The sequence below is a fragment of the Terrapene carolina genome, unplaced genomic scaffold, assembly GCF_002925995.2.
Source record: "Terrapene carolina triunguis isolate 2854851 unplaced genomic scaffold, T_m_triunguis-2.0 Scaffold141, whole genome shotgun sequence".
NCBI classification, from domain to species: Eukaryota; Metazoa; Chordata; order Testudines; family Emydidae; genus Terrapene; species Terrapene triunguis.
In genome coordinates, this window is record NW_020664492.1 from 2,148,890 (window position 1) to 2,173,272 (window position 24,383).

The 24,383-nt window shown below is 43.5% G+C and overlaps 1 protein-coding gene across 3 annotated transcripts in view; it reads right to left on the reverse strand.

The window, feature by feature from the left end:
* Positions 1-227: 227 nt before the first annotated feature.
* LOC112103661 (spermatogenesis-associated protein 13) overlaps positions 228-24,383 on the reverse strand; it is a 91,075-nt gene continuing 66,919 nt past the window's right edge. For 2 of the 3 annotated variants that reach the window (XM_026653628.1, XM_026653627.1), the window contains 6 exons: positions 18,971-19,150; positions 16,626-16,858; positions 10,160-10,289; positions 9,216-9,588; positions 3,313-3,387; positions 228-607 (listed from right to left, as the gene is read on the reverse strand). In XM_026653628.1, the coding sequence (XP_026509413.1) occupies positions 426-607; positions 3,313-3,387; positions 9,216-9,588; positions 10,160-10,289; positions 16,626-16,858; positions 18,971-19,150 (1,173 nt within the window). In that variant the 3' untranslated portion in view covers positions 228-425. Of the gene's footprint in view, positions 608-3,312; positions 3,388-9,215; positions 9,589-10,159; positions 10,290-14,973; positions 15,029-16,625; positions 16,859-18,970; positions 19,151-24,383 lie in introns of those variants that run through there. The other variant, XM_026653629.1, reaches the window with a different exon arrangement.

Here is a 24,383-nt window from a genome sequence, read left to right on the forward strand (position 1 = left end):
TTGGCCATCAATTCACTATTAAGAAAAATGAAATGTTCAAATGACCCTACCATTAATGCAGTGCGACTAAAAAGAGAGATTAGATGCTGCTACTATAGAATAACAGCAATTTGCCTTCGTCACCAAGTGATGTGCTCCTCATTAGCAATGCTTATTGACGCATGTCAACATTTACTTCAGAACCATCTGGATTCTTCATCGTAGAACCTCATGAACTTATCTGGATTCTTCATCATAGAACCTCATGAACTTCATTTTCCTTCTAGACAAAGGTGATGTTTTTGGCTCAGGCAGAGCTAGGTCTTTACCTCCAAAAGGGAGAATTAATGGTTTTCCGGCTCAAACATGTTCAACTACGTCCCAAAGGTTCTTCTCAGGAAGACATCTCTCCTTCAGCCAACGTCCTTCCAATGACTTTGGCCCTCTCATTTCTTGAATGGGGTAAGTTTGTTGAAGGTGTGCCAGAAAAGGGATGGCTTTCGTTTGGGTTCTGCCAGGGCAAAGACCTGCTGCTGTGGAATGCTGGTGGGGACAGTGATGTGGCGTTGATGAATAGGATGTAAACTCTGGTGTGGAGGAGGCATGGGACATCCATTATAACTTATACCTGCAGAAGGAAAAAATGAAGAATGTGTGAGACAAATGACAAAGTAATCAACCCAGAGAAAATGCACAGAGCATATGGGTCAAATGCAGCTCTCAATGAAGTCTGAAACTTGCCATCATAGCCAATAGGAGTAGATCAGATCTTATCATATCTGACTTTCCACTTTTCTATTTTGGTCTTAATTTTGATTGGGTAAAAAACAAATAATTGTATGACCTCAAATAACTTTACAGTATTGTCCAGAAAATCAGCAGTAGTTTCACAAAACCAGACAACATGTGCAGAAGCATTGTGCTTTTAAGAGGAAAGATGGTTAATGTAGCAGACACTTTGACTTTTTAAGCAATAGCTGGGTAAGATTATGTAAAATGTTCTGACTGGTGAAGAAAAGGTACCTTGGAGGGGAAAATAGTTTTCCAAGGTAATGCTCTCTGACTTTGACATTTGAGTATTGAGATCACAATCTCCTGATCAATTTTTTACAGCCATTGCCCTGAAAATCTGGCCCAATTTGTAACATGCCATTTACTCATATATATTGAGAGATAGATATGTTTACATATTAATATGCACATAAGAATCTCTCAACTGCAGATCAAAATTTTGACATTGATGCATTTGAACAAAGACAAAAGTCATGCCTCTTCCAACCTTCCAGGAAAGCACCCCAACCAACTGCCCACTCAGACCCAGGCTGACTCCCAGCTGCTCAACGCATCCACTCAACCCATCAAAAAGTGATCCAAATCTCTCGCACACACACACAAAACCATTTAGAATTTTATTTTGAATACAACAAAATCTCGGTCCAAAGAATATTTTAAATCAACAGTGTTGAATTCTAGAGAGAACTTGGGTGGAAGGGTCTGAACATGGGAATGGAACCAGGGATTCCTGAGTTTCTAATCCCATCTAAACCACTGACACCCTCTGTACCTTTAAGCAAATCACTCAACTTCTCTGTTCAGGTCTTCTTTTAGGTGGGGATAATACTAACTTGCCTGTCTGAAGGTGTTTGTGAGGATTATTTAGTAAATAGTTTATAAAGGGCTTTGAAGTTGAAATACATGCTAAATAAAATCACTTTAGAAAGTCTAACCCCAAAAGAGATTTGCAAAGGATCAAAGAGAATGACTATATTTGAATATGTAAGCAGAGTCTGAATGAGCTCTCCCTTGACATCTAGTGATGAGCTGTGGAAGAGGACTTCAGGAGCCGATCTCGTTTGCATGGGCACACCCACCTGGCCTAGGTGCTTAGCATGATGAGATTGCTTGCCCAAATGGTCACTTTTGGCGGTGTGGGATCCCCAGTCTCCTTGTTATTGGGGCAGGAGTAATAAAGGGTTGTTATCCTTATGTGAATCAAGGGCAGGAGAACTGAACTTGGCATTTCCCAATCGTGGGACTCACCCTCAACTAAACAGTACTCACTAGGCAGGGGACATGGGTTCCAAAGCCCAGTGAGTTGAGACAGGATGGGAACAGGTACTTATCCCTCATTGGGTACGTCTTCACTACCCGCCGTATCGGCGGGTAGCAATCGATTTATCCGGGATCGATATATCGCGTCTTGTTGAGACGCGATATATCGATCCCCGAACGCGCTCACCGTCGACTCCGGAACTCCACCAGAGCGAGCGGCGGTAGCGCAGTCGACGGGGGAGCCGCAGCCGTCGATCCTGCGCCGTGTGGACCCCAGGTAATTCAATCTTAGATACTTTGACTTCAGCTACGCTATTTGCGTAGCTGAAGTTGCGTATCTTAGATCGATCCCCCCCAGTGTAGACCAGCCCATTGTGTGGGCCCTGCCTAAGGGTCCCAGACACCATCGGACTCTCCTCTCTCTACGGTGTAATAACAGAGCTAATTTAGACTCAATTGAGAGTCTTGTTACATGCTGCAGGGCTGAAATCACTGATACCTAGGTCTAAGTATTAGACCTGCTTTGGGACAGTGTCTCTGATGTAAGAGACTGCCCAGTGTGCACCAGCAGTGAGGCTCCCCCACTAACAGCTGAAGTCACTGACAGCTGTGTTAAGTGGTGGGCCCTGAAGATAGTAGGGCAGCTGGTGGTGAAGCAGGGTGAGTGGGCAGAAGGGTGGCTGGCAGAGAGGACCGGCGAATGAGTGCCCGAGCAGTGGCATGAGTAAGGTGCCTCCTTACACCCCCCACCTCCACCCAAGGTGGGAGGTGAACACTGCAGATACATCTCTGAACTCTGGGTCTGCACTGTCCAAGGACAACTGTGAGTGGGGTGCAGAGAAGGGATGAGCACATTAAAGGGACTTTGGGGTTGCTGAACTTAAGAACACTGCCCAACGTACTTGGGAGATGGGTCTTTCGCTCATGGTTTATGTTTATGAGTCCTGTTTGGGATGTTTCCCCAAATTAATGCCGAGTTACCTCCCTCCTTTTATTAAAAAAGTTTTTTGCTACACTCAGACTCTGTGCTTGCAAGAGGGAAAGTACTGCCTCTTAGAGGTGCCCCGGGATTATGTGTAATTGTCCCAGGTCACTGGGTGGGGGCTCAAGCCGGTTTTCCGTTGTATTGTTGAAAAGGAACCCCTCGATACTGAACCCGGCCCTTGTTGCTGCCAACTGTGACTGGCAGAAGGGTTACAAATATCTCCCATCATAAGTTCAATACTGAAAAAATAAATGATATATTTAAAACTTACAATAATACTTAAATACTGTACTCACCTTTAATTTTTCCATGCCTTGATTTTCTCGCATTTTGCATGGCTTGTTTCTTTTGATTTTCTGAGATTTCCATTCCTGGATTTTAAAGTACATTAGGGTCTCAGTATTAAGATATTGTATCTGCTATTTGATAACAGTAAATTAAAAAACATTTGAGCAAACACAATTTTAAAATGATACTTTAGTGATTTTTAAATAATTCTTAATAGTAATGTACCATATGTTTTTGAGAAATACAGGTCCAGATTTTACTGTTTCACCAGTTTAACTCTGGCATTTCATTGGCATAACTGAGATACTAATTTGGCCCTTTGAGCACAAATTGATGCCAACCTGTGCTGAAATAATTATCTCCAGCTGGTGGTCATTGGGGATCTGACTAGCTACTTGTCATTTTACAACTCGCAGCTAAATTGGTGATGACAAAGCAAACTAACACCTAGGAAGATTATGTGGATTTATGACACTTTGGGGGCCAATGGATCCACAAACCAGTTATTGAATTGCTAGGAGAGATAAATATGAGGCTTGATTCTCTTCTCACTCACACTGGGGTAAACCTGGGATAACTAAATGAAGTCATTAGAGTTATACTGGTGTAAAGCTGGTAAGAGAAAAGCAAGGTCACAGTATGTATAGACATAATCCTGCTTGTATTCTGTAAAAGAAAACTGAACCCATTTTCCTCAGACCAACACTTGAATTTTTGCTGTTCCTGTGTTTACTGTATTGGTGTTATACATTTTATCTATGTTGATCCAAATTTAATAAAAATATATATTTTAAAAGCTGAAAAGCTCCTCTAAGAATATGAATGAATTTCAAACTACGTCACTGTTAAACTGGCATTTTACAAAATGTAATGTCTTCAGTTTGAACAAACCAGGTGGTGTTTTCTTTTAACGATGAGCTTGTAGCCTTCTTTGGTGTGTGTTATGCATGTCAGTGTATTGAGGGATATTAAATACACTTGTTTACACACTTACATGGTCAGTGTCATGTTACATGATACCATGGTCTAACCTAACAATTTACTGTAATGTACTAGTGTTAAGTGTCTGAGGGATTTCAATGTGGCTGAGAGAGGCTGGCTCCCAAAGAGGACAGGCACCTGCTATTAGTGTAGCTAGAGGAATTTTTCCTTACATCTAATGGACTATGTTTTTGGAGGTCAAGTACTGATGTTCTAGTCCCATCTCCCTATGTGTGAGATTCATCTAGTAACTGTGCGTGTTGTTTGCAGCATATGAATGTGTTATATTAGCACAACTAAAAAAGGTGTGTGTGGTGCTTCTCGTTCCATTCATATATATACAATGGACTGCAAAGTGTTGCAACCCAAAGCCAGGTGGCCCAACAAAGCAGCCACTTGGATTCCATTCTGCTCTTCATTCACACTTTTCAGTTACTTTGAATTCCCTGCACTTTCTGGCCTGCATTCATGGAGGAGTTACATCCCTCAGGTGACTGTTTTTAATATAATCTGACCATACTCTTTCAGTTACCAGTTATTCCTTTTATTTCATTTGTAATTATTCAATTCTTTTTTCTCTTCCTGGAGACAAAAAAGCAGCCAAAGAAATCAAAAAGTTGCAGCAGCAGGAAGCAGACTGTTTTCTTAGATCTACCATTAGTGGTTTTGGAGAAAGAGCTGCTGGTTGTGGCCCATTCCCAGCATGCACTTATAATAGCTCAGAAGAGTTGGATATGGTTTGGGAGGCTCTGACCTCTACTGAAATGTCTTTGAAAACAGAACTAGTCATTCAAGCTTTAGAATTTGAAGAGTGATTTATTTGTTCCTTGAATAGTTAAATTAGAGACTTCATCTGAATTCCAGCATGATAAATTACAAAATCAAACAAGATGTTTGAGGTTGAGAATACCAGAGGTCTTCCACTGGCTTTGGCTAAAGGATAGTGTTCAACTATGCCAAAAAAGTGAAATTGTAGAAAACAAACTCTCCTGGGTAATGGAGAAGAGATCCAAGCCATAGAGACTTACGAGGGCATATCAACATAAATAAAGTGGGTTTGGACATTAAATTTGAACCATCCCTTCTATAGCATAAGATACCTATATAACACAGGATACTACTAGGTCTGAACCATGGGCGCTGGAACGGGGCGGCCAGGTGGCATGGCCCCGTCACTTTTAAAAGTGGGATGGCTACGGCCTCCCACTTTTTCCCTGCCTTAAGGGCAAGCGATGGGGGCTGGGACCTTGGGGGTAAGAGGCGGAGCGGGGGCAGGGCCATGTTTTGGGCGCTGGTAACTCCTCTTTTAGGGAGCTTCTGGTGCTCCTGGTCTGAACAAGCATTTGGAATGTCTGATAAAGGATATTTTACAGCAGCCTACATTTCACACATATATGCAGTGATATATAAAGCTGGATTTATGAATCTAACATTATAGAAAATACATTTTCTTATTATTCTGTTTTTGTTTGCTACACACATCACTAATTAATATTTGTACAATGTTTTGTAGATATAAATCCCTAACTTGCACTCCTTGCATTGAACACAATGGAAATGTTGGGACTACAAGATATGCATGATCAAGCCCTCTATAAATGCTAAGTTATTATTATCATCATCATTATAATGCCCACTGCTAGTTAAGTCATGAGATTATACATTCAAATATAAGATGTAAAATAAAAAATTCAGGGATTTGGCTGCTGCAACTTTCCTTAGAATAGTATTCCTCAGTCTTATCAGTCTCAGGCCTTTTTATGTAGCTATTTTTGTTGCAATATTACTTTTGGGGGAAGGTTTAGCACCCAATCACCCATGTGTTTTCTTGTAGGAAGGTTCCAAACCTTCTCTCCCACCATATGAGTTTTGATAAACTGTACATAGCTCTGCCAGCAGCAGAAGGCGCCAGCAGCAGCAGTACAGTCTGGGTCTACTGGTCTGCACTTCAAAATCCCCAAAACGTGTAGTATTTGGTCTGACAAGGTGGGTGAAACAACAACTCTTATTGGACTAACTTCTGCTTGGTGAGAGACAAGCTCTCGAAAGCTTAATTTGTTTTTTACCCAACAGAAGTTGGTCCAATAAAAGATTACTTCACCCACCTTGTTTCTCTAATATTCTGGGACTGACACAGCTACTGCCTAGAAATTTGGGCTGTCCTGCATACTCTCTTGGTTCCATTTTTGTGGAACCCCCAGAAAGGAACTGCTATAACTGTAAAGAGCTCAGATCCTGGCTCACAAAGCTAAAGTGGAGGAGCTAAGTGAACCTTGGAAAGGTCCAAAGATGAACAAAGATTAGCTGTTGATCTCCTTGTGCCCAGTCCAATTCACAAATCCCCAACTGCAATGTGCCCAGTCATCAGGTTTAATGGAGCTAAGGCCCATCAAGAATTTGGAAATTAAGTGGGGGCCGGGGTAGGGTGGGGATGTTGTATTTTGTTTTGTAAACAAGGGAGCCCTGCTCCTTGATGTGACAGTCTATTCACTATTAGTCCCTCTCATTTTTTGGACAGCTTGAGCTAGCTTGAGTCGTTTTGTTGTGATAAATGGGATAGATTGTATATTAGTTCCCAAATGCACTACACTGTTCTTCTATTTCCCATCAGCCATCCTGCCCCAATGCACATGTTGTTTTAGAGCTCCGCTGGGCTAATATTCAGTAGTCTGGAGATGGGCCCAATAGTGATAAGTGTGTGCCTGGGCAGGGTATGCACTCCATGTAGAAGCCGCTTCTGAAAACAATGGCTGGGGTGCCCAACAGGAGTATAGGCTCCCAGTGCACTGCAGAGCAAGGGAGAATAGGGAAACTAATTTGCAAGGTAGTTTGTTTAGTTGTCTCAGCTCCATCTTTTATTTTGGGTACCAGCTACCCTTGGCTACTTATAACGTATGGTCCATGGGGGAAAGTTAAGGCTGATGTTGGAATATTAGCTGGCAATGTTTTGACTTTTTCTTTCAGTGTGTGTGTGCGCGCGCGCGTGTGTGTGGTGTTTTTGCTGTTGAATGACGATGACATTTATTTTCATGAATAAGGAGAAGGATAACTTTAGAGCCATAAACTATTGAGCTTCTCAGCAGGAGAGAAAATAATGGCCTAACAGAGAACAGCCACTACCTAGAATATATACACAAAAGAGGCCTGATTCTTGTTTCAATTACACCGGTGTAAATCAAGAGGAAGTCCATTAAAGTCAATGGGGTTACACTGGTGTGAGATCAGAATCAGCCTCGGCGTACATAGGGATTGCTCCTATTTTATGGGTGGGTTGGGAATATGAGGCTCTTAATCATGTTAAAGTTTTAATGACTTGTGAGTTATGTCATCCAGGAAATCACATTCAGAGCACTTTGGATTTTAATTTGCTGTCATTTAGAGCCATTTCAGTCCTGAAGAATGTTACTTATGAGTTATCCCATCTCTCCCCATTAAAGATAAATGTCATAACAGAGAGCAGCCATCATACATTACACACACACACTGGGATTTTTTCCCTCCCACCATTGCCTTAGGAATGTAAAAATCAGTTTTATGCTTCCTATCACTACTGTCCTCTTATATCTCTATTTTCTCAGTGCAATTCTGCTGAATCTTTTACCACTGATTTTATTAAACTGAAGCGGTTATGCCCAATATTAAACTGTGAAACAAACATAATTTTAAATTAAAATCCCAAATGCGCGCGCACACACACACACACACACGCGCGATACATTTTGGCCCAAAGCTGGTCCTTGGATTTGCAAGGCCCTATCCAATGTCAGACATGCAGGGTTCTACCCATTCCCCTCCTCACTTATGACTAGGCCTTTCCTCCTCTATAACTTGGCTGAGTGCTGCTATACTACATAGGTTGCACAGACCTAAGGATACTACTGCCTGGCTTTATAACAAAATGTTCTTTAGAAACAAAATGCCAACCACTAGTTCACATATAAGGTGTAGTCCATGCTAAAAAGTTAGATCAACCTAGCTACATAGCTCAGGGGTATGAAAAATCCACACTCCTGAGTGACGCAGTTAAGCCAGCCTAACCCTGGGTGCAGACAGTGCTAGGTCGATGGAAGAATTCTTGCATCAACCTAGCTACCACTTCTCGGGAAGGTGGATTACCTACGCCAATGGGAGAACCCCATCTGTCAGCATAGGCAGTGTCTCCACTTAAGTGCTGCAGCAGTGCAGCTGCAGTGCTGTTGCTGTAAGTGTTTCACCTGTAGACAAGCCCTTCATACTGGTATGTCAAGTTATTGTTACTGGCACTCTAAGCTCCCCCTCATGAGGTGAATTCTCTCACATCTCTGAAGCTGTGGAAGGCCCCCAATAACCCAGTAGAACTACATGAAGTTCTACTATGCAGTCAGAGGGAGCTTGAGGAATTCCACCCCACCCCATGCCCTAGAAGTCAGCTACACAGGGTCTCTTGCTGCATACCTGCTCTGAGAGGACTAGCGGGAGAGCAGGGGAAGGCCATAGAACAGGGATTAAGGAGCTACTGTTGATCTAGGGCTGCAAAAGTGGCTGTGGGGCAGTTTTACTGCTGCTCCATGACCAAATAGTGAGCATTCCTTCCCCCATCCCTGTAGAATCTCCCTCCACAAAGCTTTTCAGCGGGGGACAGATTTTTGCTCTCAATGAGTAGTCTGTGCTGCAGTTAGTGCACTCATCCTGCCTTCTGCTCTGTGTGTTGTGCAAGATGTAACCCACCACAGAGCCACAGCCACACCAATCCCCAGTCTCAGGATCACAGAGCTCACACAACTGAATGGGAAACAACAGACGCTTGTATAGCTGAAGTTTGTGTCTAGTAAACAGGCACAGCTGCCCAAAAAGGGTGAGAACCCATTTGCACAGAGCCAAAAAGGAGAGAAATCCAAACTTTGCCTTTTGATTTAACACCTCCCCGCACACTGTACATCTTTGCACTCACCCATTTCTTTGTCTTCCTGCACTCTTCGCCTTTCATTTTCACATGCCTCCAGCCACCTTTTCTTATCTTCCTGTTTTTTTGCACAAAACAAATAAACCTCTTCTGTTGCTCTATTCACAGTTTTGAAAGCATTCTTGATATTAATGTTAAAGTCCTTATCTTTGCCATCCTCAATGTCCACAAGTTCCATCTCATCCAGATCAATCCGACCTTTGTAATATAACATGTCCCGTCGCAGCAGGTCCTTTTTACAGAACACAAGCTGATGGTCAAAAAGGAAAAAAATCCTCTGCTGGCTTTTGCCTTGCTTTGAGATTTTGGTCAGTTCGCCCGAGTGGATCAGTTCTGAGCTTCTGGCTAAAACATCCTGCCCCTAAAATATATAGAAGTGTATGTGTAATAAATAAATACACAGTTTTAAGCGATCATATTACTAATTATTATTTTTGTAGCATTTGGTCACACGACAGACAGAACTGTACTTCAGTTTCAATGAACTTTTTTAAAATCTATAAATATAAAAGGTAGATCAAGCTGCATTCACAAAAAAATATGGGTTTGATTCTGCTCTCAGTTTCACCAGTGCAAACCAGGCGTAACTTCATTGAAGTCAATGGAGTTACCCGAGTGTAAAACTATCAAGAAATCAGAATCGGATATAATGGTCCCAACCTAAAAGAAAATACATTTTGTTCTCTTTCAACATGTCTTTGTAATCTCAAAGATACAAACACGTGTTATAACTGTTGCTCTTTCTGAGTAAGACATAAGATAATCAGTAATAGAGTCATTGCAAATGAAGCAACTCAACTTTTAACTGACCAAGGACCACATGAAATGTATGCACCATAAACTACTACCATAGAAAAAAAGATGCCCCCCAGAAGTCATTTAAGTACATTTTAATCTTAAATATTTCATGAAAATGGAAGAATGATACCTACCTCCCAATCAACAATAGATACTTGCCAGCGTGCAATCTTGTCTATGCTTTCCAGCCTTCGTTTGCGCTCATTGATGAGGCATGCTACATTCTTCATGGCCTCATACGCTGCCTGTATATTGTTATAATCACTGTAAAGTGGAAGCAGATTTCAAACACATTATATGCACTGGATATAACACATCAACACAGTTTACCTGACTGTCTGAAGCATGATTCTCTACAGTATCAATTTATCCCCCAACCAGAGTTCTTAAATCTGAAGGGCCTGATTCCCCACTACCTTGCATCTTGTATAGTCATTTACACAATTCTATGCTACCCTATCACCCACTTTGCACAGGTGTAAATTACTACACCCAGGGCAAGGAGGTGGAGAATCAAACCTAAGCTGTGATATCCAGGCTCCATTGAAATCAATGGCACCAGTCCCATCGACTTCAATGGGGACATGGTTTCACCCAAAGAGTTTATTTATAACAGGAATCCAGTTGTGTAAAACAATGTTCTCTTTAATAATTTATTTTTAGATTATATTTTCCTCTCCCTCCTCCCCAATAGCTGGGAGTGAGGCATGGGACTGGGGTGACTTGATAAGGGGAGCACAGCTTAGTGTCCTAGCTGCTTAGCTGCAATGTTATAGGCGTTGAGAGGAATGTCCTCTTCTGTCTTGTACAAGGATTCTTCTTAGAAAGGCCAATGAAAGGATCCAGAGAATGAGGAGTTGCTGAAATCTACCTAGCTGTTGTGAGTTAAGGGGGTCATGAGCACAAAGAAGGAGAAATGAAAGGAGGAGGGATTGATTCTTATTCTTCTTCCGTATGGCTTGGGTAGATAGATATAAATTTGTAGTTGTTGCTAAGGTTGATAGCCAGTACATTGCTGCAGCAGTGAGCTGGTGGAATGTCCTTCAGGCCCCCGGCAAAAGAACAAAGGGGACATTCAGATATGATGTGCTCTATCATTTGTACCTGGCGACCACAGGTGTATGCCTCATTTTCCACTTAAAGAGGGTTTGTTCACATCTCCCATGAGATGTCATGATGCGATTCAATTTGCACCAGTCTTTCCGACATAAATCAAAACCTGGTGGTTCCTCAAGAGGATCAACGACGAGCTGTTTGTTTTGAGCGGTCAAAGTGCTTCATGTGACTCTCCATTGAGCCTCAGCATCAAAGTTGGTTGTAAGGATCTTCATACGGTTCCATAGAGGGTTGCAGGATTTTAATCTTGTCTTTGGCGGGTTCTGCAGGTCATGGTGCAGTGGGATCCTCAAATTTGCGTTGACATGAGTAAGAAAGCGAGATGTCTGAGCAGCTCTTCTAATCTGTGGAGGCTGATGTGCGATAGGACCGGGAACCAGTCAACTGGGGTAGATTTGAGCATCCCTGACACTATGCCCATAGCATTATTGAGTTGAGTGTCAAGGAGTTTAGTGTGACTACTATGAGACCACACTGGTGCACAATATTCAGCTGCAGAATATACCAAGGCAATTGCGTCTGACAAAGTGGGTATTCACCCACAAAAGCTTATGCTCCAATACGTCTGTCTATAAGGTGCCACAGGACTCTTTGTTGCTTTTTACAAGGCAATTGTTGCGGTTCATAAGGTCCGTGGACTGGAGCCCCATGATGTTCTGGCCAATTTCTGATAAGCGCGACACGAGACCTGACCTTATCGTGGGTGTTCTCGAGGTGTTGTCGAAAGGTCAAACTCCAGTCCAGTGTAATGCCAAGATACTTTGGATTAGCTTCATGGCTGACGCTCTCACTGCAGAACTGCACATCAAGTTTGGTATTAGCCATTTTATTGTTCAGATGGAAAGCAGTTACCATGGGTTTTTTTTGGATTAGGCCTAAATTTCCAGCATTGGAAATAATCAGCCATTATGCTAAGATCTCAGGTTAGGGTGCAGCTGGTGGTATGTAGGCTTGTGTGCTGAACAGCTAGGGAAATATCATCCACAAACATGAATTTCCTTGACTCTGTTGCTGGTATATCCACGGTATATACATTAAAAACTACTGGGGCCAGGACAGAGCCCTGAGGGATGCCTGAGTTAAGAGTTCTTGGTCTACTGATCTGGCCATTAAGGTGTACCTTAAAGCAGCGATCCCCAGTCATCGCCGCCAAGAGGCAGATTGTTCACCAGCAGTGAATGATGCGGGAGACCTTGAGAAGGAGGCCCTGTCTCCAGACAGTGTCGTATGCCGAGGACAGATCAACAAGGGCGATTCCCGTCTTCAACTTACGTTGGAATCCTGCCTCAGTGTGGCTAGTAAGTGAAGCTACTTGGTCATAGAAGTTTGGGAGGAAGACGAGAACCTTCTCATGGTGCTTCTGTTAAGTGCTGGTGTTTTCTGTGCTCTGTGTTTTGTGCAAATCCACCAACATACCAATATCAATTGGCCACTGGATCGTTTTACCGACCTCCCAGCGAACATAGAGGGATTGATTAATGGCTGCTGACAGGCTGGGCCATTGCATGTAAACAGGTGTTTGAGGGGCAAGACTGAGAGCCCTGGCTTCCCCTCCACTTCTGCAAATTTCCTCACATGCTTCTGCCTTACCACCTGCACACCTCTGGATGTGTGTGTTCACAATTCACCTCCCTCTCCCTATTCAAATACCCACTAGAAACTCACTTCTGCAACATCACACATAAGAAGCGAGAGTAACACTAACAAAATCCCACTAATGTAAGGGTGGACATGCCTTATTGAGTGACCGCACAATCTCATCACTGTTTCCCTTGCCCTTCCTATCTTAGTCCCCTTCTTTTTGGTCTGTCTATTACTGTCACTTGTTGTGTAACAGGTGCCCTTACTGGCAGACTATAAACTCTGTGTCTTTAACTGTTCTATGGTGCCTCTCACACATTTTTGGGCATTTGAAAAATAATAGTTTTGAAATAAAATACTGAAGTTTAAATAAAGAAGAAAGCAGCTCCCACCAATCCAAAACAATCTTCTTTTGCCTGGGTTGTGTGGGTGAGTCTGGTGGAGGAGAGGGAAACAGAAAATGTGGGGGAGGCTGATGATACCCTGCCCTAGCTCTACCCACAGTCCAGTATTACTGGATGATCCTGCTCAAAAGTTACCAGCAGTGTAACAGCTACACATACTGGCATTCAAATTGATATCATGGGGCTTCCAAGTTAACCATGGAGATGAATAATGGCAGTAACCATGGAACTGAATGGCAATAATCCATCTCTCTTATTGGGCTAAATCCCGCACTACGTCCACGAGCAAAAATTTCATTGTATTCAATGGGAATTTTTCCAAGGTAAATACTGTAAACGTTGGACTCAGAGAGATTGTTTCAGGCTGGGTCTCTGCAGACTGGTTCATAGATGGAACCTTTTCCCTGCAACCGTAAGGGCTAGAAACACAAACTTTTAAAGATAAAAGCTTAATTTATTCAGAAAGTAAATCAGCACAGGGAAGTACTTAGAATGGCTATTTATTAATGATTTATGACTTCAATGGAGCTATATTGATTTATACCAACACATTATCTGGCCTCTAGATTTTACAATAAACAAAGATATTGGAGGAGCGCAAGAGGATAAAATCACCCTTTAACTTCTGCCAGCCCAAGCTTACACACAGATCTTGCCCATAACAGTGCTTTTCATGAGTTCATAGTAAAGTCAGTTAGTTAGGTCTCAGTTCAGCTTTGTATGGTTTATAGAGTGTATGCCAGAAACTCGGATTCACTGCTTGCTTACTAAATGAATGGACTATAGTTTAAATTACAGTCAGGCAATCCACATACTAAGTGTGCACTAGCACACAGTACACATTAATTCATCACTTAAATTAGCAGGAAATCATACAGAACAAAATTAAATTCCTAGTTTTAAGTTTCACGATGACAATGCTCCAAGTAGATGTTGAACAGTGTGGGCAACAGGCAGCAGCCTTGCTGGACTCCAACAGTGGTGCAAAACCACTCTCCTATTGTGCCATTGAGGAGAACTGCATGGCTGGTCTTGGCATACGGTTGTTTAATGGTAAGAATAAGCTTACAACCAACACTGTACTTCTTCATGGGTGCCCAGAGAGCTTCATGCCATACTCTGTCAAACTCCGTCTTGAAGTCAACAAAGACATGGTAGATGTCCTGCTGGTGTTGTAAGTACTTCTCACATAGAACACGAAGGTTGAAAATCTGTTCTGTGGTACTTCTTCCAGCATGAAAGCCAGCCTGGTCTTCAACAATAATATTCTCCACTTGTGGCTTCAATCTGTTCAATATGACTTTCAACGTCACTTTGCTGGGATGGCTAATTAAGCTTATGGTCCGGTAATTTTGATACAATTGCAGGTTGCTTTTCTTTGGCAGAGTGATGATTAGTGACTGTGTCCATGTGGAGGGCCACTCACCGGTCTGCCGATCTTGTTGCAGATCTTGGTGAGTATATGTATTACTATTTCTCCTCCGAATGTCATCAATTAGGCTGGGATGTTGTCAATACCTGTAGCTTTTCCATTCTTGAGTGATTTCACAGCTGTCTCCTAGGACGTCCATTGCTGCCTCATTCATTACAGCGTTGAAATTGTTGGTCGTTGTTTCTACGTCTTCCTCTAGAGCCAACAGCAGGGCAAATTTTCCGCTGATCATTGCTTGGAATGACTCTGCAATGTTTCGGTCTCTGAGTCTTTCTAAGTCAAACTTGGTTCTGGTGAACTTTGGCCTGACGATTTTCCTTAGCCGCAGCCAAAAATTTAGCATCACAAGGTCACTCTGTTGGAGTCCGGCAAGGCTCCTTCTTTCACCCACACTGTTCAACATCTGCATATATCTCAAGAAACAAGCAGGTTTTGCAGACTTTTGTTCTCTTCTCTATTATAGAAAAGTCCTATAGAGTATAATGGGGATTAAACCAATATTAAATAGGGCTTTATAGAAATTACTACAATAATATAATTTAACAGAGAATGATAACCTTTCAACAATTTTTATACCAACCTACAGAATTTATTGAGACTTGTACAGAACTAAAACAGGTATTTAATCTCTATTAAGTTCTATAGTTTGGTTCAGTATTCTACAGAAAGGAGATCATTCTTTATTAAGCAGCACTGACTATGATTCTGTGAAGAAGGCAAAGTCTGTTTCTGGTTACCACACAGGCTCTCTTGGGTCTGATAAACTGGTATCCTCATGGTGAGTTGAGAAAATGACAGCCTCAGTTCCTTTGCACATTTAGTGAACAAAATTAAACAGCTCGGACCAAGGGAAGCCCATGGCCTCTTTCCACACAGAGCACAGATAAGCATTTTCTAAGTGAATTTTGTGAGGGCTCTGAAGAAATTTTGAAGGGGAAAATGGGGGTGGGGGGGGGGGGAGAGAGACCAGAACAACTGATAAAAACCCAAGACAGTTGAATCATGGGCATCATCTGGAAAAATATACACTGGAGAAGGGATTACTGGGTTAAGAAATAGTGCAGTAATAGCAAAGGAAATGGTAATTTCCTGAACTGGCTGCCAGTTAACCAAACACTGAATGAAGATCCATATATGAGTGATTGTCAGATCACCGGAAAATATTCAGTACCACCTTTAGAGGGAGTTTTGCCTGAGTAAGTTCCTATGTCCAGGGTTGTTTCCTACACTGAAGATAGTAACAATGAATGTAGATAGTCTGGGTATCTCTCATTAATATATTTTTCCACCACAAAATTATTGAGTCTTTCTATACTGGTTGTTTCCTCTTCCACCCCCCCACCCCCTTGATTCACTTGTTTCTTGCAGTATCTAACTACATCATTTCATAAGGATTTTTCAGTTCTTTTTTCCCCTTGAACATATTTTTCAATGTTTAATGCTATTAAACACGTTCAGTTTATGTTGTTCTTCTAAGACCATCTTCACCTCTTCTATCTCTAAGGGTGTATCTACACAGCAAAGAAAAACCTGTGGCTGGCTGGGCTCTAGAACCATGAGGGGTGAGAGGGAAGTCAACACAGCAATGAAACAGCCCTGCAGTCCGAGCCTGGCAAGCCCGAGTCGGCTGGTACAGGCCAGCTGCAGGTTTTTCTTTGCTGTGTAGACATACCCTGAGACACTTCTCTTTTCTAATTCTTCCCTTTTCTTCCCTACATGTATCCCTTATTCATTTTTCCCTTGGAATCACTGATATTTTTTCACTCTGGTTTACAAATCTCTTCTTCCTTCCTTCCTTTCTTCCTTCCCTCTCTCTCTCTCCAGATCAGTCCCCTTATACTCAAGGGTGACTATTTAACATGTATATTGTTTCTGAAATATTTTTTCACATAGTCCCAGGATGATAAACATATTGGGTGAAATTCTGTCCCCACTGAAGTCAGTCACAGCTTTGCCATTGATCTTAAGGAGCCAGGTTGTCATCCACTGCCTGACCAAATCTACCTTAGACTGCTTTAGCAATAAGGTAACATTATGGTATTAGACAGATCATTTTAATTCTCTCACCCGTGCTCTTCGGTAGTATATTTGAGTAACTCTGCAAGCTGAAGAGGGTATTTACAGATCTTCTGAACAGGTGTAAGGAGAAAGCCATCAATAGCAATGTCAATCATCTGCTGAAGCAGGCGACAGGCCTCAAAGAAGTGACGGTATTTGCTCTGTTTCATTAGGTTGGAAAGCTCAAGGCAGGCACTGGGATGATTGTTACAATACTCTGAGTAGATGGCAAAACCTTCTTGCTATAAAGAAAAACCAAAGCTTTAGCTAAAACATTCATCTTAAAAAGACAAAACCAAAAATCGATATTGAAGTTATAAAACACTTCTGGTTACACTAATTAGACAGTTTGCTAAATTACACCCAAACTGAATAACAATCTATTTAGAAAACACAGAAGAATCTATTCTACAATTGGTAATAGGTGAAACTCCTGTTAATATGGATCGCAGGAGAGTGCATTCACTAGCAGTGCTTGCTGCTTTCTGAAATGGAAAAAAACCAAATATCTCTTTACGCTAACCAGATTTGTGAATTTCAGTCATACGGGGTTCTCTGTGAACACTGAAACAGAGGCCTCCACAAAATCACAATTATCAAACTCACTTTAAGAAGGAGTTTTCTTTGAGGAGCCTTGGAAATTGGAAGCCTCCTATGGTTATTGGTAAAGCTGAGCGAATAATAGATTTTTTGGTTAAAAATAATAATAATGATAATCTAGTTCAATTTGAACCAAACTAATTTTTAAGAGATTTTTTCAAATTGAAAAAATGTCATTTTGAGTTGAGTGAGATGTCTGAATTGACTCTAAACAATTTTTTGTTTAGTTTTTCTATTTGGGGTTTTCTGCGCCCCCCCCCCACCTTTTTTTTTTTAAACTGGCCAAACTTGAGAACAGCATTTTTTTTTTAAGCAAAATTAACTTGGAAAAAAAAAATGAGTATTTTTCAGCCTGAACTATTCAGTGAGTTCTACCCAAACACATGAATAGTTATTGAACCCTCCAAAATGCATTTTTCGGTGACATTTTTATTTGCCAAACTTTTTTTCTCAAGTCTACTTGGAGGTTATGTAGGTGATTAGCAATGATATGTGACTCTTTTCTCACCTTTATTAACCAGGGTGATTGACATTTTCTCTGGGAAGATACTGGATGTAGTTTTCATAGAACAAAATCAACTCAGATACCTGCAGTTATGTAAATGTTAACCTGTGATCTGTGTTCCCTGTAAGCTGCGTGCTTGGGCTGCCAGGCAGGAGAGATTTAAGTGCCGTTCTGTGCACAGGAGGCAGCATGTGTTCAAGTGCCCCTCCCCCCATGTTGCCCATCCTGCAGCTGCTCCTGGGACCCTCCTGCTGGCTGTGCAGAGCAGAAGCTGGGGGAGGGAGGAGGGTGCTCTCAGGATGTCACCCTCCCCCCACCCCTGTACCCCATCTCTGCAGAGCAGGGCAGAGGGGATAGCCTGGCTCAGGAGGACAAGGAGCTGCTGTGGTCTGAATGGTGAGTGGCTGTCGACTGAGTACCTTTCTTAAAGAGACAGTGCATTGTTTCTGACATTTCCCCAGAAGCCAGCTCACACAGTCTCTCTCTCTCTCTCTCTCACACACACACACACACACACACACACACACACACACACACAGAGTCTCTGTCTCTCTCACACAAAGAGTCACTGTCACACACACACACACACACACACACACACAGCGTCTCTCTCTCTCACACTCACACACAGAGTCTCTGTCTCTTTCCAACACACCTCCCAACACATACTCGTATTATTATTATTATTGTTACTTCTTGGTACTTCCTGCAATGCACATATATGCTCTGTAATTTTATTCTTTCAAAGTGTGATTTTAGTGTTTTGACTGGTCTATGCATTTCATAATTTTTATTTCTCTTACACTTAAATTTAATTCTTTGAGTAGTGAGTTCTAAAATGCCTAACCTGTCCTGGCTGGAGTAATTATCCCTCTGGTAACTTTTAAAATATATATATTATATCTAAGTTTTTTGTTTCTACTGGTGGTGCATATAGGCACATACCTCGGTGCACATAAGAAAATGTATTCCGCATATGGATGGAAAAAATTAGAGGGAACATTGCCTGTGATTGTTGGAAACAGTCCTGTTCATCTGGGACCTTGGGATCACCATAGCTATGAAAATGGAAAGACTGTTCACTTACAAGGAAAATAGGCCTACTCAAAGGGTGGAGGTGGAAAAAAAGGAGGGATTTTAAATGTTTTCATATAATCAGCACTAACTAAAGTGTCTTCCTCATGGTAGTTTAACATTTACTAATCATATTTTGTTTATTTCATAAGCAAAATGGAGTTAAATGACATACATGTTGAAGAAAGCAGGATCCTATTTCACTTAAATGAGGTTCCTCTTTGTTGTACTGTTTCTCAAGATCTTTCAGAAACTTTCTTTGGAATTTGTAAATATCTTCAATGTTTCCAAAAATGGTGTTTAACTGAGCCATGGTGAACATTCCTGTATGTTTACGACACTGCCGAATATATCCCTGGAAATAAAACAAGAAAACCTCTTTGTATCAAATCTGAAAGAGATCAAGAGCTTGAAAATGGAGTTTGTACTGAACAAGGCAACTCAATTTGATATTCTGCTTTCCAAGGTTAGATTTTTGTGGTCTCTGATTTCAAGGCCATATTCACTACAAAACTGGATGTACAAATTCAGATGTGTGTCTGAACAGTTATGTTACTGATTCTCCCAATCCTAATTCTGTTTCACCCTAGAGTTGATTAGTCAGGAAGCCAGATGTCAGCACTTGTATAATATCTAATACAGAGCTGCATTTTATTGTTATAACTACCAATCCAGGAGGAGGAGAGCCTGCACTACCAGTTTTGCCACAGTGTTTAGTAGTAACTGCCCCAACTGTGCTATGACAGAGTTTGATCTTGCCTGTACAGATGAGACCAAATTCTGTAAAAACACAGTCTAAAGATAATCTTTGCTAGGGCTAGTGTAACCCACACACCTCTGGGGGGTGGTGTTCTGTCCCATCTAGTGGCACCGAAACCATTTAGAGCAGTGGTGGGCAATGTGCGGCCCACACACGGCCTGTTGGGGTAATTCGCTGGCAGGCTGCCAGACAGTTTGCTTACGTTTGCACTGCTGCCTGCAGCTCCCAGTGGCCATGATTCACCGTTCCTGGCCAATGGGAGCGGCGAGAAGCAGTGCGGGCTGCAGGGACGTGCCGGCCACTGCTTCCTGCAGCTCCCATTGGCCAGGAATGGCGTACCGCGCGTACTGGGAGCTGCGGGCAGGTGGCCGTGCAAATGTAAACAAACTGTCTGGCGGCCTGCCAGCATATTACCCTGATGGGCCGCATGTGGCCCGTGGGCCGCAGGCTGCCCACCACTGACTTAGAGAGAGATTAATGAGTCTAAGGGCCATATGGCTTTTAGCTCATGCAGTAGAGGCTCATGCACTAAGCTCCAGAGGTCCCAAGTTCAATCCTGCCTGCCGACGACCAGGGTCTGTTGGTGTTACACTAGCGCATGGTTCCTTGAGTATTTCAGGGCTTGGTCCCAGCCACATAGGTAAGATTACCTTGTTATAATGCGCTTGAGGTGCTACTGTGTTTAAACACTGCTTAAACACGGCAAAATCTATAGCATGGACAGGACCCAACTGGTACTGGAACGACTGCTACCTAAAAACCCAAATGCTCCATTAACAAATATTTCTCTCTCTTTTATGTCTATCTGTATGGGTTCAGTTCAGTACATCTGTCTCAGTCTCTAAGTAGATATGTTACAATGCTCCAACCCCACAAAGCACTTGAAGTAACTTCTACTCTGCATTCAGTACCAAAGAGCAGGTAATACAAACAACTATGCAGCCAGGAGGAAGAGAAAGGATTAGGGTTCTGCTGAGGTAAGTGGTCAGCTCCTGCCGCATGTCACAGAGAGGCATATGATCAACAAATATGTAGCAGCGAGGCACACCTGGCAAGCTAATAAATATCTGCTGTTTTACGCACTGTGGGGAGAATGGGATACAGTATGCTAAAATGGCTGCCAGAAAACATCTGTTGCACACACAATAGGGTATGGAACCCAGGTGCACGTGAGCACTGAGGTTAAACCGTGTGGTTAGGAGATGTTTGCCAGGTCTGTACCTTTGGACGCTGTCAGGCATGTTGCTCCCAGATCTCCCTGTGAGCTGCTAGCACCAAAGAACTTGCAATTGCTGCAGTGAGGTAACTAGGTTCAAGCAGACTCTTGGAGTTTCTGAATACCATTTCTGGGTACAGATGGGTGCTACCATGCATGTCCCTACCTTCCCAACCCCTGCCTTTTAAGGGAGGTGCCAATGCTTCAAGCCAAGTTGGTTAGGGTTACCATATTGCAGTCCTGGAAAAAGAGGACACTCCAAGGGGCCCTGGCTCCGCCCCAACTCCGCCCCCGGCTCCGCCCCAACTCCGTCCCTTCTCCAAAGTCCCTGCCCCGACGCCACCCCCTCCCCTGAACGCTCCGCCCCCTACTCTTCCCCCTCCCCTGCTTCCCGCGAATCAAATGTTCAGAGAACGGAGTGGTCTCTAGTAGTCAAAGACCCTTCTTCCCCGTCCCCTCCAGTCTATGTCTATCCTATTGCTGTCTAACCCGCCCCAGCTCCTCATCTGATTTCAACTGCCCCCCACTACCGCTCTGGATTCCTTGTCCCAGTTTCCTGGTCCTGTCTCACTCTCCTCTCTCCCCGCCCCCATCCCTCAGATGGGATGTTCATTCCAGATTGGCAAAATTATAAGGCTTCCCAACATTTCAACACTTCCCATTCTAAATTTTCGGTTGCTTAACTATAGGCTAGTTCTGCCTACAACAAAGCATATTCAGAACCTCTGATTAAAGGGATTATAAGTGTAGCAACCTCCATCATAACTAGTCACCAAAGATTGAACCCGAGCCATCCAGACTTAAAAGTATGAGCTTCTACTACTTGAGTTCAAGCTATAACTCCCTTAGCTGGTAGCTATACAGTTATCCTCTAAAAATCCACCAGAGGAGGGCCCAAAACACATGTTGGACAGTGAATTACAAAAGTGCCAAATATTATTATTAGACCTGCAATACTTTTCACAATGAACATCAGCGGGGGATAAACTGGGAGTTTAAGAATATTTGGAAAACAATTTTAGAATAACATTCAGTGCTGATTTTATTTCAGCCCACATCTTAATAGTTTTGAATACAAGATCACAATTTTCAGCTCATTTGGTCTGAACATGCAGAGCTTTAAAATTGCTATACTCTAAACTGTATATTAACTACAATTTTATAAACCTGCATGTCAGAGAACTGTGTGCCACTACTACTAGACAGTGGCACAAGGCAATTCAGTGTGAATCACAGAAATGTAGGACTGGAAGGGACATCAACAGGTCATCTAGTCAAACCCCTGCACTGAGGCAGGACTGAGTAATAACAACTAGACCATCCTTGACAGGCGTTTGTCTAACCTCTTAAAAAACTCCAATGACTGCTATTCCATAACCTCTCTAGGTAATTTGTCCAGTGCTTAACTACCTTTACAGTTAGGAAGTTTTTCCTAATGTCTAACCTAACTCTCCCTTGCTACAATTTAAGCCCATTGCTTCTTTTTCATGCATGTCCTGAGTGGGACGGGGGTGGGTCCAGGCAGTGGGATTGGGGGGAGGGAGGTCGAGGGAGTCAGTGGGTGTGTGGGGATGGACCGGGGGAAGCAGGGTGGAGGAACTGAGGGGGACAGGACTGGGACTGGGGGGGGCTGAGGGGGATGGGACAGGACTGGGATGGGGGGAGTAGGGTAGGGGCTGAGGGGAGCATGAATGGGACAGGGTAGAGAGAGCTGTGTAGAGTGGGGTGGGGCGGGGGAGACAATGGGGCTGGGCTGGGGAGGGTTGGGGGGTTGGGGAGAGGGACAGGGTCTGGAGGGGATGAGACAGAGGGGAGCAGTACTGGAATGGTGGGAAGTTGAGGGGGTGGGACAGCAGGGGGAGCGATGGGGGTGGGATGACGGGAGAGGCTGAAGAAGAGATTTGGGGTAGGGCAAGGCTGAGGGCAGTGGGTTGGGGGGAGCAGGGGGACTGTGGGGGAGGCTGTTGGAACGGGGGCAGGGACTGAGGGCAGTGGGTTCGGGGTGGGAGGTACAGGGGGAACTGCGGGGGAGGCTGAGGGAACAGGGTCAGGGTGGGGCCTGAGGGCAGTGGGTCTGAGGGGAGCCCCCCCAGAGGGACCTGCCAGGGGGCCAGGTGAGCCCAGCAGTGCTTACCTGGAGCGGCTCCCAGGAAGCATCCAGCAGGCAGGTCCCTCCCAGTCCCTCTGGCCCCTTCCTAGGGTTGGGTCAGGTGGAGGGGAGGGGGGTAGGGGCGGGGGGAGCTCTCTGCCCGGCGACCGCTGCCTGCTGCCGGAGTCTACAGGCCCCGCCCCGCTGCAGCACGCAGGGGAGTGAGACCTCCCTGCCTCTCTGTGTGCCGGGGCAGGGGGAGGGCTGCGCTCTGCAGGCTCCTGCCGGCCAGGCGGGGGGCCCCGTGGGCTGGCGCCGCCGCGCCGGGAGCTCTCAGCTGCGCGCTGCCCCAGGGCCCAGGGAGGAAAGGTGAGTGGCGCCGGCAGCGCCGGCTTGCCGCGGTTCCCCCAGCGCGGCTGCCCTGTCCTCGCTTTTGGGTCTTTAAATAGCCGTCCGGGGGGAAATCCCGGACATTTTTAGCTTTTTACAAATTCCCCCCGGACGGCTATTTAAAGACCCAAAAGCCGGACATGTCCGGCCTAAAGTTGGTGTTTTTTGCCTTTTGCTTTGGTGCACAGGCTCCCACAAGGGAAGTTATTTCTTGTGCAGATCTTGTAACTCTGGGTCAGCCTCTGGAGTAAATTTTTCTCTGACTCAGACCTACATATAAGCACACCACCAGCCTCACTGTCCTGCTTGCACAGCCATGAGTGATTCACTCTTTGCTGAACTTGGGCACGTTTATTCCCCTTGGAAAACATGTGCATTAGCACTGGTCCACTAAATGCACAGCCACTCTGTCTTTTAAAAAAACCCACAGATGAACTGGATTAGTGATGTTTAAGAATTAATATCAGTGGGCCAAATCCTGAGAGCTCCAGCTCCTCCTGACATCAATGTATGTACTGATGTATCTCAGCAACAGAGTTAAGCCAATGAAAGTTAACGTTAGTTTCTCACACATACTACATCACTAGAAAAAACATCTACACCCTCCAAAGAAAATAACTAAATAGAAATTGGTAGCTGGAGCAACAGAATGGTACCTGAAAGAATAAATGGCAAAAGAGGCAAGCAACTTGGGGCTAGTCTGAAGACAGAAGGCAATTCAGTTGGACAAGTCAAGGAGATAAATTCTTACGTTCATAAAGCAACACAAGATTTGTAATATTGGTTCAAAACTGTTGGTCTAGCCAGTCTGGTATTCTTCTAGCAATTGCCAATACCTGATGCTTCAATGGAAGATGAAATTCACCCACTATGAAGCAAGCCAAATGTGTCAGAGATACACATGTTGGTAAAAATCCCTCCCTGACCTTTTATAGCTTATGTCCTGAAGTATAAGATTGAATTACACTTACCCTGGCATAGATAAAAAGTGTATCTTAATGATGATCTTGCTCAAGGAATTGAAATTTAGCAAAACATTTTAAAGATTACCTGAAAAAAATGGGTTTGTGCCTTTGTTTTGTTTCTTTAGGCCTGATAAAAAATAATCTGCTTGTTTGCCACAATATAGAAGG